General features: G+C 52.7%; 4 protein-coding genes across 4 annotated transcripts; 2 read left to right on the top strand and 2 right to left on the bottom strand.

Annotated features, from left to right (window-relative positions):
- SEPMUDRAFT_150457 (phosphatidylinositol 3-kinase tor2) lies at positions 1 to 7,745 on the bottom strand. Its single transcript, XM_016906188.1, has one exon. The coding sequence runs from the start codon at positions 7,549 to 7,551 to the stop codon at positions 214 to 216; it is 7,338 nt and encodes a 2,445-aa protein (XP_016759677.1). The 5' UTR covers positions 7,552 to 7,745; the 3' UTR covers positions 1 to 213.
- Positions 7,746 to 7,947: 202 nt separating this feature from the next.
- Positions 7,948 to 12,693, top strand: SEPMUDRAFT_150456 (uncharacterized protein). The gene is made up of 4 exons (XM_016906187.1): positions 7,948 to 10,658; positions 10,747 to 10,851; positions 10,974 to 12,441; positions 12,560 to 12,693. The coding sequence occupies exon 1, from the start codon at positions 7,965 to 7,967 to the stop codon at positions 10,509 to 10,511; it is 2,547 nt and encodes an 848-aa protein (XP_016759676.1). The 5' UTR covers positions 7,948 to 7,964; the 3' UTR covers positions 10,512 to 10,658; positions 10,747 to 10,851; positions 10,974 to 12,441; positions 12,560 to 12,693.
- Positions 11,162 to 12,821, top strand: SEPMUDRAFT_47354 (FAD/NAD(P)-binding domain-containing protein; the record flags this gene model as incomplete). Its single annotated transcript, XM_016909032.1, has 2 exons — positions 11,162 to 12,441; positions 12,560 to 12,821. 2 exons carry the CDS (start codon positions 11,162 to 11,164, stop codon positions 12,819 to 12,821), a joined length of 1,542 nt encoding a protein of 513 aa, XP_016759675.1.
- A 378-nt stretch (positions 12,822 to 13,199) lies between these two features.
- SEPMUDRAFT_150454 (uncharacterized protein) lies at positions 13,200 to 14,705 on the bottom strand. The gene has a single exon (XM_016906186.1). It carries the CDS (start codon positions 14,685 to 14,687, stop codon positions 13,392 to 13,394), a length of 1,296 nt encoding a protein of 431 aa, XP_016759674.1. The 5' UTR covers positions 14,688 to 14,705; the 3' UTR covers positions 13,200 to 13,391.
- Positions 14,706 to 15,363: the final 658 nt, after the last annotated feature.

The following is a 15,363-nucleotide window of genomic DNA, read 5'->3' as shown; positions in this document are numbered from 1 at the left end:
CCTCCATATGCTGCGCTGGAACGACCGTCTCATCAATTAATTTCATCATACAGCCTTTCCATCTCATACCATTGAGACAGCCGCCATGCTCCATCCATCTCATGCGGGCACACCAACGCCGACGCTGGAAGAAGCAGAAAAAAAAAGCCAAACTACACTAATTGCCGTTGTCCCTTGTTCTCCTACCATTTACGTCCCGAGCTAGGCCCCCTTCTACCAGAACGAACACCACCCTATGTAATGCTGGCATAAGTTCTCCAAGTTCGTCGCCTCCTCCAACAACCGATCGACCTGTTCCTCAATCGATAATTCCTGTTCCTTTTTGAAGTCCCGCCCCGTCAACTTCTCCTTCACCCGAGCGAGAACCTGCAACGCCCGCGCGTTCTGCACTTCCTTCTCCATCGGATCCTGCGCGCCGAATCCTTGCCCAATAGATCCTTGCCTCTGTCGATTGGGTCGGAATGAGCTGACACCGCCGGGGGCATTAGGATCGCCACCCATGATTGAAGCTCTGCGATAGTTGCGTTCTGCTGCACCGCCGTGTGGGAGCTGAGGCGCGCCATTTTCGTTGTGGAGGGCGCCCGGTCTCCTTTCGCTGCCAATCAGAGTAGATGTTGGTTCCGGTGGCGAGTTCTGTGTTCCCAATCTCCATGTGAGTAAAGGATCGTGGATGAAAGCTTCGAGAACTGCCATGAGGGATTCTTTGTTGCTGCGAAGTAACCGCATCACATGCTCACATGTCGTGCGGTATGAACCTTCAATGTTACTGACTTCCATGGCGAAGGTCAACATTCGGGTCAGACGGAATGGCACTCTCTCGGGATATTTTTCTCGATGCATGGCCACCTCGAAGCAATCTCCGAAATCAATGTGGACAATCTTGCCAGTGATGCGATCGAGCATCAAATTACTCGGGTGGCGATCGCCGAGACCGAGAATGTAGCCGACCATTGACATGACAGCGAGAGAGCGGGTGTAGTTGGTACGACGATCCAGCCAGGCTTCTGAAGACTTACTCTTCAGCCAGAGTACGCGGTATAAATCCTGGCCCGTAGTGTTATCCAAGGCGTACCCAAAGACTTCTACCTTTTGCATCAGTGTCAAATTGTCGTAGTCCGGTGCCATTTGTAACATGATCCGATGCTCGATGTTGAGGAGGATCTTTCGTGACTCGCGATACTCGCGGATGAGTACATGCAGCGTATCCGAGTTTGGTACCCACCCCATAATACCAGTCTGTGTCGAGAGGGGAGTCGCCGAGTATCGTTGAATATTGAGATGTCTCTTCAGACACTCCGTGTCCGTTTGCAGTAGAGTATTGACCAGCCCAAAGAGCTGCATCACTCTCTCATCTTGTCGAATGTCCTCGTGACCCTTGATGATGAAATCGTACTTGACACCATCGCTTCCCTTGATGCTCAGCTTTCGTGGACGCTGTTTACTGCTAATCACAGTCGCCACGGGCTCAAAGCTCTGAATGCGGACCACAGGCTTGCCGACTGCATATGTCCCGGGCACTGCCAAGTCCAGATCGTGTGCCGCCTTCAATTCCGGCGAGACGTACTGCAGTTCCAGGCTCATAAGCTGGGGCAGCTGTCTCGCAATCCTCTTGAACACGCCATAGTAGAGATCCCAAGCCTGGTTCAAGTCTCCTATCTCTTTCGTTGACTTGTAAGCATCACACCAGTCACGAGCTTCGTTGAGATCCCGACCGAACGACTGGATAAACGATATTTCGCGTAAAGTCTCGGGGCCCTTGCGCAACATTTCATGCAGCGGGTCTAGTGTGGCAAGCATCCCTTGGATGTTGTGGTCGCCAAAATACAGCCGACTTGCTTCCTCGAGACCTTCGTGCCATTGCTCATGCCACAACACCGCGATTCGGATGAGCTCGTGGCTGACTAGACCCGCTTGTTCCACCAGTGTTGGGGAATGTTGTTGCATAGCGTCCATGATTCTCTTGGCAGAACGAGATCGCCCTACCGCATCGCTCTTCATGCTGACCGTAAGTGGGTACACAAGCGCTTGCGGGTGAGCTCGACCAATGTCGACAAGTAAGTTGTGTATGCCCTCCTTGACTAGCCGGTTTGGCTGATTGATACGAGCGATCAATTGAGGGATCACTTCAAGCCATGTATCGATGCTGACGAGGGATATTCCTTGAGTAACAGCATGCGTTACTTCCTGGTGATTGCCATGGGCGAACCATAGGGTCAGCAGTCTAAGAGTATCCTGCAATGAACTTGTGGAAGACAGCGCAATGCTCTTGAAGAAGCCCTTGATGGCAGGTACCACATGCTCAGTGACAATGTACGAGGGCACGTCGGTGGCCTCACGGTCGCCAGATGTCAAAGATGTGACAACCTCGAAATTGGCCAATGCCCAGGCATGCCATGCTTTGTACCACGATTCGTGGTACCTCGTTGCAGCGTGGTAGGACGACAGTACATCGGCTACGTGTTCAGATTGCCAGTCGCCATTGTGCAATTTCACTTGCCAGTCGCCCTGTTTGAGGTAACAGCGCGCAAGAAGAAGTCGCCACTCATCCAATTCAGCTTTCTCCTTGTGCGAAATCGGGTGAGCATTCGCAGCACCAAATGGTCCCGTGCTGTGTATGCCATTCACTCCGTTGACACCATTGACACCGTTAAGTATCCCTGGGTGGTGCACAGCAAGATGTGGCGCCGCAGCGGCCATTCTGCCCTCGTAATCATCCTTCAGGGTCTGAGTGAAGCCGCGAAGAGCATGCAGTGCCGCGTCGTGTTGATCGTTACTCCACAAATACTTGAAGGTTGCATACTGCACAGGGTATGGCGCTTGCTGTACAACGCTCCAGCTTTCGGCATTTTCGCCGTCCGCAAGCGTACTGAGATGTTGACTGCTCGAAAAGTTCAGAAGACTATTCAGACTTTTCTCGGCAAGACCGGGACGCTGTGCCTTGCGGCAGATCGATGCGAACTTGATGTACATCTCCTGGTTTTCCTGTGGCGAGATGACAAGCGCTCGGACTTTTAGCATCCGCTGCCACACTTCAACCTGACGCTGATTGCCTCGCAATCGCTTCGTCCAGGTCAAACGCATGCGCTCTTGCTTTTCGGTGTCATGCGAGCTTTGTTTGTAGAGGATAATCTCTTCCAGCTCAGCCAGCATCTGCACGCGGACAATCACATCATAGGCTCGTGTGTAGCTTTCGGCGAGCAGCGCTGACAATTCCGTGTCCAGCCCATCCCGAGCCTTGGTGATATGGATATGTGCCTCCTCGAAGTGATTGCGGTGAATAGACAGGATGGCGCCAAAGAAACTACGATCAGGGGTACTAACCTTCATCGCGCCTAGGTACTCGTCCATGATCTCCCACTGGCCCATACCCCAAGCAGCGGCAGCAGCCAATGGTGCTATCCGTCGCTTATCGTCGCCGTTGGCGCTGTGCCAGCGGTCATAAGCGATCTGCGAGAGTGTGTCCCACTCGCCGAGAGCGTGAAGACACCTCATCTTTCCCATGACCACTTCGAATGAAGCCATGTCTCGCGTCTGCAACTCCTTCTCTTCGCGCTCTTGATACGCCATTAGAGCTTCGTCCCAGCGTTGTAGTTTTTCGTACCAGGTCTCCTTGAGATCAACGTCATTGTAACCTTGGGCCTTTTTGAGGATTCCAAACGCGGCGTCTGTCTGCTGTAGCTGGTTGTTGATGGAGATGAGCGCCTCAACTGCACTGGAGTTTTGCTCGGCATTAAACTCAAGCTCTTTGTAATGTAGTGCCTTGGCGAAAGCGTGGCATTTGCCAGCGTACATCCCCAGGGTGCGAACATCAATCGGCAGCGCTTTGTCGTCATGCTCCATGAACTCGGCCAGGTTGAGAAGAATTTGCAGAATCTCCGGTGGGATGTTGGAGCTTGTCAGGGCTGACTCGATCGCGCGAACGAGTTCTTCCTGGTACTGGTCGTATAACTCCGTCCAGCAGCTCACGAATGCGGAGTTGAATAGTGTGCGAGCAAGCGATGGATAGATACCGGCAAGGTTAGTGCAGGCTCTCAGCGCTTGCTGTGGACTTTCACGCAGTAGCTCAACGGAGAACCTGCGCATCCATTCGATCCAGTCTTCTTTGGTGGACTTCTGGCTAGCCTCCCAGGCGTTTTTCAGATGCTGCTGGTTCACTGCAAGTTTCTTTGAGGAGATCTCTGCGGGATATTGGTCGACATCCTCATCGTTGTACCTCTCGTCAGGACTCAAGTCCTGTGGGAGGGCTTCGTGCTTCTTCAGCTTGGTGATGATTAGGGTATATGCAGTGTTGCTGATTCGATGTTGTGCCATAATCTTGTCAATCGTTGGCACGAAGTGCAGGAAATCCTGTCCTAGCTGGAAGATGATTGCACATAATGTCTCCATAGCTACAGGTTTGAGAAGTTGGTCGTTGCCCGTAAGTACTCGTGCAAGAGGATGCACTATTTTTGCGGCAAATTCAGAGATGTTGACCTGTTTACTCAGGCGTCCAATGGTCTCAATCGCAGCCTTGCGCACAGCACGGTCCTTGTAGCGTCCATCGGCAGAATCGAACATGCGGACAATGACCGGGATGATCAAATGCATATACTCCTCCGCACTGGAACCAAACACCAGGAATGCATGCAGTACTCGCTGCATAGCTGCGCGTCCAGCCTCAGAGCGACCATCTGCATCGAGGACGCCGAGCATGAGGGGAAGGACGTTGGCCAGATAGACCTTGAATTCACCTTCTAGGCTTCTAGCAATGCTTTCAACCAGGCTGAGAATGGTGGCCTGCAGCTGGGTGTTTCGGTGCCAGTAGTCACTGATTGCCGCCAGTATGACAGGCAAGTGGGGCCGAATGTGCTGTTTGACAATCCTGACCAGTATACCAAGTTGACTGAAGTAGCCCTCGAGGCGATTCTCTGTTGCAGCATCTTTGAGGATGCCTACGATTCCTGGAACAACGACACCAAGAAACGGTACGCACTTCATGCCCATTGTGGCGTAGATGTTCATAACAGCTTCCACAACAGCAGAGTGGTATTGCTTCAAGGTGTCTTCCTTTAGCATATCCATCAAGGTATGAATGACGACGGTGGGGTAATAATCCTCGTTGCTGGGAGTGCAACCGTTCATGATCAATGTAACATCTGAGATGCCTTGATAGTCTGCCTTCAGGTTCGACTCTGGCGATTCTTCCATGACTTGCTGATGCTTGTAGGGGTCCAACGCTCCGAGAATACCCATGAGTCGAATAGTCTCGCGCCGAAGATCGCCAGGCGGTTCACTCTTGACGATGTTGACCAATATAGTGAGCAAGTCGGGATGGTCGGTGTAGGGCTGGATGACATAACCGCTGTTACTGGCAAGCTGGCCGAGTGTACACAGAGCAGCCTCACGCTTCTTTGGCGAAGCAAGATCTTGGAGGCTTCGGATGATAATCTTCATGAGCTCCGGAATGTACTTCTTCATCTCTTCGCCGCCAACACTGGCCAGGTCACCGAGAGCACGTAAAGTGGTCGCAGCGACTTCGGGGTTGGCGTCTTCGGCTTTGGGTAACAGTACATGCACCATCGGGTCAACGTAAGGCTTGATTAGCTTGTTGCTCGCGCCTACAAGGTGGCTGATGAGCTGCGCAGATTCCCGCTTGTTATTCGCGCTGTTCGAGTATTCGATCTCGGTGAGTAATTGGATGAGAACCTTGCGTAATGATGGGAAGACATAGGCTGGGTTGACACTGGTCAATCTGCCGATGATGGTCATCGCTGCCTCGCGAATGGCGAACTTCTCGTCGTTTAGGCAAATGAACAGAGTACGGACATTTTCCGCCTTTGCTAGATGCCGATCAAACCGAGCGTCCAGGGAGATGAGCACGGTTCTTCGAATATCTGCGACGGGATCGGCCACACCGACCGTTAAAAGCTTTTCTATGACATCGGAGACCACTTGGATTGCATGATGACTAGTCTGATGCACAATGGGATCTTTGACGAAGAGTTGACAGCATGTGAGTGCTGCAGCTTTGCGAATGGCGGGATCGTCATCTTCAACGTAGCGGATGGCGACGTCCCTGACAAACTCATTGAGCACATGACCGCTGAAATCGAAGCTCCCCAATGTATGGAGCGCCAACGCAATTTCCTGATCCTTGTGCTCTTGGTGTTGTGGATCCCGCTGGTCGCGATAGTCCTTGGTGTAGATAGGTGGTAAGCCTTTGCCTTGTGTCGGATGGCCGAGCGTCTGGAAGGGCTGGCCGCAGAGAGTCCTACTGAGCAAGTCCAGCAGCTTCTCCTGTATCGTTTGTTTCACAGGTGGAATATAGTGGGCCATATCGACTAGAGCTTGAGTCAGAGCATCTGAAAGACCGCATGCAAAAATTGGGTCGAGCAGAGCTTCCATGTATTTGCTGAGTGTCTGGCCCACAGCGATGCTGATCATGCTGATGCACTCAAATATGGGCGCCTCGTCGGAGTGTCTGGTGCGGTTCTTCACTGACAGTGCGTCACGGATGTGCAATAGGATAGTATCCAGATAGGGTGCAATCTGTGAGCCCACCGCATGAGCAATCTTGCCAATGGCAGCGAAAGCGAGATTCCGCTGTCTAGCGTCCTTGAGCAGATTCTGAAGGTGCTGCATCGAGCGTGCGAGGTAGTGAAGGCAGAACTCCTTAGGCGCATAAGCCGCAAGAAGCGGTATGATCTCCACCACCGTTCGTCGAACAGTCGGATCCTTGTGTTCACGGTACTGCTGCAACAAAATAGTGTCACATACGTATTTGTACTTGGCACCTTGCATGTACATGCCGCCTTGCACGAGCAGTTCCTTGAAGACAAGCAACGAGCCATGCACATTTTCGACAGTGCCGCGGCGCAGACCAAGCTGAGCTTCCTCATACATGCGTGTCATGCAAGACGTCCGCATTTGCAAGTCGCGGGCGTTCAGGATCTTGAAGCACTGGGAGACCACCTCTGCAGCCGTCTCTCTTATCACGACCTTCTGGTCCCTCAAGCCTTCCCAGATGCTCGTGAGAATTCCGGGAACGTACATGTACAACAACGTCGAGCTATTCTTCGCCAGCTCTCTCATGATCAATACTGCAGCAAAGCGGCGATTCTCGTTGCGTTCGGAAGTCAGCCATTCCAATGCATGCTTGACCTCTGCCTCGACCAGCTCAGCAGTCAAAGCTCCACCCGGTATCGCCAGTCGTCCCAAACATTTGGCAGCAACGATCATGGCGCTGGTGTCGTTGCCCTCCAGCGTCCTCTTGATGTAGTTGCTGAATTTGGTGACCTTGGACGCAGCATCGTCGCCCTTGAAGTCAATCAAAGCGTTGAGGGCATACAAGCCACCGATGCGCTCATGAGTATCCTGGCCGCTGAGGATGAAGCCCACCATCTTCACGTTGACCTCATTGTAGTAGGCATTCCACACGGTCGGCTGCAGCTCGCGGAAAGCGGCAGTGACCTGTTCGATGAGACGCGCCGCAGCAGCTTGTCTGATCTTTTCGCTGCGTGATTTGAGGTCTTGGAAGATGGCACTCAAGGTCTCGCTATAGGCCGTCGTCATGATTGCGGTGGTGACGGGGAGTATTGGTGTCGATATGCCTGGCGCAGGCTTCAGTCGGGGTGTTGTTCAGCGTCGCCATTCATCGTCCTCGCCGTCGTCTCGTCCATGCACCCACGCGGCCTCGGGGGAGAAAGGCTTTTCGAAGGTTCTTGGCGGCGGTGCGTGTGGTGCGTGTGGTGCGTGGTACTCGTGGCGGAAGAGCTGTCAAGTGTGGTATTGAAGGTGGTTGGTGCAGTGATGGACTGTAGTTCGAGCTATGACCTGCCGATCGCACCGAAACCTTAAATTTTTAAGATGAGAACTAGTAGCAGTGATCCGCGTGGTACCTCAATACTTAAGCTTCATCCTCTCCCAAGGCTCGAATGCGCCTACATCTTTCTCTCCGGTAACCACGATGGACGACATACGGTAGCATGACCACCATGGACGACGAGGACGCCCCTAAGGAATTTCCCGACGTCAGCCAGAAGCTCGCGGCGCCGAAGAAGCTCTCGGCGTTCGAGAAGGAGAGGTTGGCGGCAGAGGAGAAGCGGCGGCGAGAGCAGGCAGAGACTGCGGCAGCGTTGGCCGAGTTTGAAGACTCGTTCGGAGGCAACGAGGATTTTGATGGCTTCCCGCCGTCGGCGCGAGGACCTCCTGCGGGGCCCAGCAGAGGACGAGGCAGCGCATATGGAGGCTCGCGTGGTGGCTTCGGAGGCCCTCCCAGAAGTGGCCCAGGCAGTCTGGGTGCGGCAGCTGGTCCTCCGCCAAGCATCAAGAGGAAACGAGCGCTGGACGAGCTGAGGGAGCAGCAGGAAATCAGGCGCGAACAGGCAGCGTTGGCGGCTGAGTACAATCTAGGAGAAGACGCGAGGCATGAAGAGCTGATCCGGCAGATTGACGAGGAGCCAGATGTTGCTGCTCCCAGGCCTACTGTGCAACTGTCCAATATGGATCCATGTGTAACGGAAATTGAAATACGAGTGCTGCTCAAAAACCACCTCAAAGTCCACTCCGTCTCCATCTCGCCGCCTCTCTTCGTGGGCAGGTTGTCTGTTACGGCGATTGCAACGCTGGACTACGAGACGACCACCGCGCAAATCGATGCTGCTGTGAGCGCGCTCCGAGACAAATACCTGGGGAGTGGCTATCGATTAGCCATCTCTCGCCATCTATCATCTACCGCGTTGCAGCCGGGGGCACTACAGGGAACGGTCTACGAGCCGGAGCCGTTTGGTGCGGAGAGAATCAGTCGAGATCATCATCGAGGATATAACATGCGAAATGCTCCACCGCCGTCCGATTTCGCACCTCCAGAGTCGCGCGCTTTTCGCAATGAAAGGTCCGATGCATATGCGCATGTCACGGTTCAGCTACCAACTGATATCAGAACCGTTCGCGCGATCCATATCCTGGTGGAACGACTTCTGTCGGAACCCGACCCGGTCCAAGCACTTCGAATAGAGTCGTGCCTGATGGGAGATCGTCTGATCGAGAGCGATGAAAGATTCGCGTTCCTGTATGATGCTGCAAGTCCCGAAGGTTTGTATTACCGCTATCTCCTATGGAATCGGGAGAATACTTTTGAAACGCTGCAAGAACAACGGCGTACAGGGGTGGCTCCCACGCGTCTATTCGACGATGTGGCGATAGACTGGATCGTCGTGCCGGGCGAAGTGCCTTTTGCAGACTTGACCCGATTGGGCCATCTACACGGCCATCCCAACTACGACGAATCTTCCGACGATGAAAGCGACGACGACGCCGAGAAGAGGAAATTCAACAGTGGTAGACGGGAAGGCGAAGGTGGGCCTGTTGGTGGAAGCAAGCATCTCACCCCTTATCAGATGTTCAAGTTTGCCTGGACTCTTGCACGGATGCCCAAAACACAAGCCAAGCTCAGAATGGGCGATGTTGGCTTGATTTCGGATTTCGCCATTAGGAAAGCTGGCGTTGGCGCAGAGCAGATTGTCGACATGCTGGTGTTGAATGTGGAAAAGCCGTTCTGCTTCACAACATGCGCTACAGATCATGCCGAAGTATACCGTCAGCTCGCCGAGCAGGACGAGGAAGACATGTATGAACCCGACGAAGAACTACCCAGCATTGGCACTCACACCAATGGCCTCGGCAGCAAAGACAGAAGAGATGCCGATGTCGACCTGTCCCAAGTCAAGCTTGTTGCTCTCTATCTTATCAATGATATTCTCCTCAACTCGGCAACAGCCGGTGTACGCAACGCCTGGAAGTACCGACAGTTGATCGAGAATGGACTCCGACGGCAAAACACATTCAAAAAACTCGGTCGCCTAGGCAAAGAGCTGGGATGGGGCAGAATGAAAGAGCAACAATGGCGAAATAAGGTGGGATCACTTTTCGAGATCTGGGAACGCAATAGCGTCTTCGCCACAGACGCCTTTGAAACGTTTAAGAAGGACTTTTTCGAGCAAGCGGCGAATGAGACGACGGACCATCATGACGCCGATCGTCAAGCGTCTCTTGCGGACTCGAAGCACCTCGCTAAATTCAAGCGCATCGATGGTACAGCTTCACCAGTTACTGCCGCCTCTGCTTCTCCAGCTCCCATGCCTCCTTCCGACGCCGCTGCTGATGGCGATGTTGTAGACGGCGCACCGGTGGATGACCTCGATGGCATGGCCATTGATGACCTTGACGGCGCGCCCATGGATGATCTCGATGGTACGGCGATTGATGACCTTGACGGCACGCCAATGGATGATCTGGATGGCGGTCCCATTGACGATCTAGATGATGTTCCAGCGAAGGAGCCTACTCCACCCGAGAGCAAGTCTGCCACTGAGATTGATACTCCACTGCGGCAACTCCCCCCTACTGAAGCGGCCAAAGCAAATGGTACTAGCTTCTCTCTGAAGAGCTCGGGGAATAGCAAGCCTGTGCCTGTCGAAATGGCCCGCAAGAAGCAGGCAGAAGACATGTTTGCCGATAGCGACGAAGAGTAACGCACGAGTAGTAATCATGTAACAGTATAAGGAGGCTGTCATACCGACAGGTCTCACCCGACCTGGAGCAGCGCAGTGAATGCAGTGAATGTATCTGGTAGGCAACCAGAGCCTGCCGGAATGATCATATGGCTTAGTGTCACTACTGTAGGTCCGCTTGAGTGTGGGTTTGGATAGCTCTTCACACCCTGAGACAGTATCACTGACTGCAACTGAATGCTGAATCATCACACAGTGCAACATGTGTGAAGTTTGTGTCTGCTCTGCCTATTCGAGTTCGTGGCGCTCCCTCTGACGAGCCAGGATACATGATGTATACTGTACAGAAGATACATGCAAGGTTGTCAGCTTCCCCTCACGATCCTGGTCCCCCCAGACTGTTAGTCTGTTCACGACATGGATGCTTTGGTATATGCACACTACTTAACGAGCCTACAACTGACCAACCCTCCCCACAAACAGGCATTGCTACGTCCTGCGATGAGGGCATGGGTGCATCCGCGCGGGGATGCAGCATTCCATTTGACCGCACGTGTGCACATATATACGGTTTTTATTCCCGTTGCAGTGTGTCTCTCCACCACTTCACCACTGACTGCACCACTCACTTCTCCGCCAAGACACAGATCCGTCGATAACAGCGGTGCACAATGCCCACCTACGCCACGTACGGAAAGGATGGAAGGCGGATTCAGCAGCCCAACAGCGGCTTGTATGGTCAAGTTCCCAATCCCAAACGCATCGACATCGACAACCCACATGAAGGCAAGCCGGAACCCACCGTCCTGATCATCGGCGCCGGCACTTTCGGCACTTCCACCGCATATCATCTTGCCCAGCACTACAAAGACCCCTCTCGAGTGACCATCATCGACCAAGCGCCCTGCCCACCCAAACCCGCCGCTTCGATCGACGTGAACCGTGTGATCCGCACCGACTATGCCAACAAGCTCTACTGTGATCTCGCGTGCGAAACCATCCATCCATGGTTCTGGTCGGAAGAACTCGGCCCGTATTTCCACAAAGTAGGCTGGCTCATGTACGAAGAAGAAGGGAGTAGTCTCAAAAGCCGAATCAAATCCACGTTTGAAAGTCGAGGAAGCACACAATTCCAAGATGTCACCCTCGATCAGATTCCGCAACAATGGACAGCTTTACGAGGCACTTCTCATCAAGGTTTCCAAGCTGCCTATTTCAACCCCGAAGCAGGTTGGTGCGATGCCGCATCCGCCACGCAAGCGTTTATGAAAAGTGCCGAACGAAGAGGGATCCGACGCGAGACTGGAAAAGTCGTTTCACTGATCCGGAATGACGACTGCGGCACCATCTCCGGAGCTCGAACTCTCGATGGCCGTATCTTTGAAGCGGAGAAAGTGGTCCTTGCCGCGGGACCGTGGACTTCACAGATTCTATCTCCCACTGAAGAGGAATTGAACCTGCCCTACGAATCGAGAATTGAACGTCAAATCCAAGCTACAGGTCTCGTGGCAGCTTACTATCGTGTCTCTGATGAAGAGGTCCAACAACTGAATCAATTCCAAACGCCCGTGGTAGTCTATGGTGGTCTCGGAGAGATTATCCCACCTGACAACAGTAACAGCAACACTTCTTCGAACAAATTGATGAAATACGCCAATTCCCGATCAGGAATCATCAATACCGTACCCGTGAATCCCTCTTCGCCTGCCGGCGCGAGAATCTCCGTCCCTGCTGATGATCAATACCACATTCCGGAATGCTTGAAACGAGAAACCAAAGCGATGATTAGCGACCGCGTCCTGCCGGACTTTGCTCGAGGGAAAGAACCGGACTATTGGAGAATTTGTTGGGATGCACAGACACCTACGGAAGACTTTTTGATTTGCAAACATCCGGAGAAGAAATTGGAAGGGCTGTATATTGCCACGGGGGGAAGTTTTCATTCTTACAAGTGAGTTTTTTTTTCTTTTTCCTTTCCTTTCTTCCCCCAAAAGACACCCCTCTGAACACGAGTCCCGCATACATACATACACAACCCCCAACCCCCAACCTAACAACCAACAAAACAGATTCCTCCCCATAATCGGAAAATACATCCTCAACACCCTCTACAACACCAGCAACGGCAGCGAAAAAGATCTCGCATGGGGTTGGAAAACTCCCACGTCCACTCCAACATCAACGAAAACAACAACAACAACAGAAAAAGAGATGAAATGGGTAGACATCCACGAAAGAGGTCTACTGAGTCATAAACGAGTCCTAAAGACTGAATTGCGAGAATTATTCGCAAGAGATAAGAAGGGGAATACTACTAGTTCACGACTGTAAGGTAGGGAGGTATATATATATATACCTAAGGTACATAGTGAATTGGTAAGTGCGTTTAAACAGCTGGGTCAAAGAGTCAAACCGACCTACCTTACCTACCTGAAATAAATATATGGGAAGTTGAGAGAAAGTACCAAGGTAAGGAAAAGAATTATGTATATCTGTCTTCATCATCCTCTTTAGGGGGGTTTGGTGGGAAATTATATATATCTACCTCCTAGTACATACAGGTAAGGGAGTAGACGATAAGGTCAGGTAGGTACAATTTTACCGAGGTTTCTGGTTTTATTTTTTAAGTTGTGTACGGTACGTAGGTACCTACTCAGCTACTACTACTACTACTATTGCTTGCTTGCATTGTCCTCCTATTCGCTTTTTCTCTCGTCATCACCATCGTCATCATCTCCATCTCCATCTCCATCGTTTAGTCATACACCAGCCATGCAGCAAGCCAGCTATAAAAAGAAGAGAAAGAGAGGGAAAAAAAAAAGAACAAAAAAGAAACTCCGACTCCATCCATCCATCACGCCTCGCAGGCACAAAGATAGATATAACTAATATATAAACAACTCAAGCAGAATGACATATCCTCGCGAATGATGGCGTATTTCTCTGATGACTACTACTACTACTACATGCAGGAGGAAGCAGACTTTCTAAACCGTGGCAAGTGACGAGGTGTTGGCTTCTGATGCCCCAGTCGGGAGGATTGGAAAAGCCTTTTCCGCAGTAGACACAGACTCCCGTATTCGTGTCTGAAGCGAGCATAGTGAAAGCGGCTTCGACATTGTTGTTTTCGAACTGCGTATCATACGTATCAAAGCCATCATCGATTGCATCTGCAGGCTCCAAGATGGGTGAGACAGTCATCGACTCGACGGTATGTGTCCTCTCGTGCCGACGCAAGTCTTTTGGATATGAGAAGCCTTTGCCGCATTGTGTGCAGACATGTGGTCGATCCGTGCCATGGACCTTTTCGTGTTTCGTGAGCTCTCCTTGATGATCAAACACTTTGTCGCAACCATGTACCGCACAAGGGTAGCCACCGGGGACTTTCGGGGCTCGTCGCCGCTTTTTCGAAGCATTCGTCCCAAAGCTGTATTCCGAGTCGACCTGACTGCTGGCGGAGATGTAGCCGAGATCGCGGGACAGCGACGATGACAGCGACAATCGTCGAGACACGCTTCCTCTTCGACTGTGGAGGGCCGAGCTGGAGAGGGGCGGATACTGTCGGGGCGAGGAAGAGATACGGAAGAGAGCATTCGCCAACTCCGTCGGGCTTGCTGTGCCGGGAGCCAAGGACGAGCGTCGCGGCGGTGGCAGACACGCAGGTATCGATGGCGATACAGAGCCCGAATGGGGATCATTGGGGTCGCGGCTCTGAGAGGTGTGGAAAGCTTGGTGCACGAGAGCAGGCAGACGACTAAAGCCGGCGGCGAGGAGGTGTGAAGTCAGACTGAAGCCAAATGGCAATCGTAGATAACAGGCTTCGATATTGCGGTCTCCAGCGTTGACATTCCAATGAGGCCGTGCGCCGTGGAGTGCGAGGAGGGCAGAGGCAGCATCGGAAGGCGTCTCAAACAAGGCATACACCGTGCCATAGTCACCTCGGACATCCATGATGGTGTTGATGGGTCGGGGCAGTTGCAGCACATTCAGACACGTCTGGAAGCAGATGGTGGACGATATCCAGTGGAACAGCACCAGTCTGGGGTCAATATAGCCCGGTAGCCACGCATCTCGAGACGGGTTCCATCTGCGATCACTCGGATTTCCCGTCTTGGCCAGGGCACATTTACTGAGCAGCACGCGTTTGAGCTTCCCCGAGCCCACGCTCATATGGCTCAGACCCCACAGATTCGACATGGAGTGGACTTGTTTCCGTCGGCGGGAGTCCAGAGGTGTGGTGGTGAGGGTGCATTCCGGGCCCTGGCGAAAGTCGTACAGCTGCTGTCGGAGCTGGTCATACCAGAGATCATGGCTCTCCGCCTCCGTCCACGAACAGTCGCTTTCCTCTTGCGGCGGCGGCGCAGTGTTTCCGACTTCTTCCTGCAGCTGCGGGGAAAAGAAGGGCATATCGGTATTGGCATCTTCCAGAGACAATTCCAAGAGTTCTTCATTAGTAAACATCAGCGAGCCAGCAACAGCACGTGCGTCTTGCTCAGTGATGGTAGCCCAAGTCTGCTCCCCCGACCACACCACCTCATTTGTGCTCTCGGAGTGCTCCGCCATGAGAGAGAGGATGGAAGTTGTAGATCAGCAGACAAGAGACAAGAGACAAGAAAGGAGGAGGAGCCTCTCTCTCTCTCTCTCCTTTTCTCTCTCTCGCGGTGGTGGTGGTCAAGTCACGCTCTCCTTTTTTTCTATTCTTGTTGTCGTCCACGACGGCCGCCCGTAAGGATACCTGTTTGGTACAAGTACATGTAGGTAGCCTTGAATTGAGGGAGGCTGATGGAAGGATTTGAACAACGAGGGCTTGGGCCTTGGCCCTTTCTCTGCCTGTCAACGCGCAGCACATGACGTTATTATCCGCAGCCTCTTT

This window comes from Sphaerulina musiva, assembly GCF_000320565.1.
Source record: "Sphaerulina musiva SO2202 unplaced genomic scaffold SEPMUscaffold_7, whole genome shotgun sequence".
Taxonomy (NCBI): Eukaryota; Fungi; Ascomycota; class Dothideomycetes; order Mycosphaerellales; family Mycosphaerellaceae; genus Sphaerulina; species Sphaerulina musiva.
The sequence above is the reverse complement of the archived record's forward strand: the minus strand, read 5'-3'. Positions and strand labels throughout refer to the sequence as shown.

Excerpts from the sequence above, each read along its gene's own strand:
- SEPMUDRAFT_150457 (XM_016906188.1), bottom strand. The coding sequence starts at position 7,551 with ATGACGACGGCCTATAGCGAGACCTTGAGTGCCATCTTCCAAGACCTC.
- SEPMUDRAFT_150456 (XM_016906187.1), top strand. The coding sequence starts at position 7,965 with ATGACCACCATGGACGACGAGGACGCCCCTAAGGAATTTCCCGACGTC.
- SEPMUDRAFT_150454 (XM_016906186.1), bottom strand. The coding sequence starts at position 14,687 with ATGTCGAATCTGTGGGGTCTGAGCCATATGAGCGTGGGCTCGGGGAAG.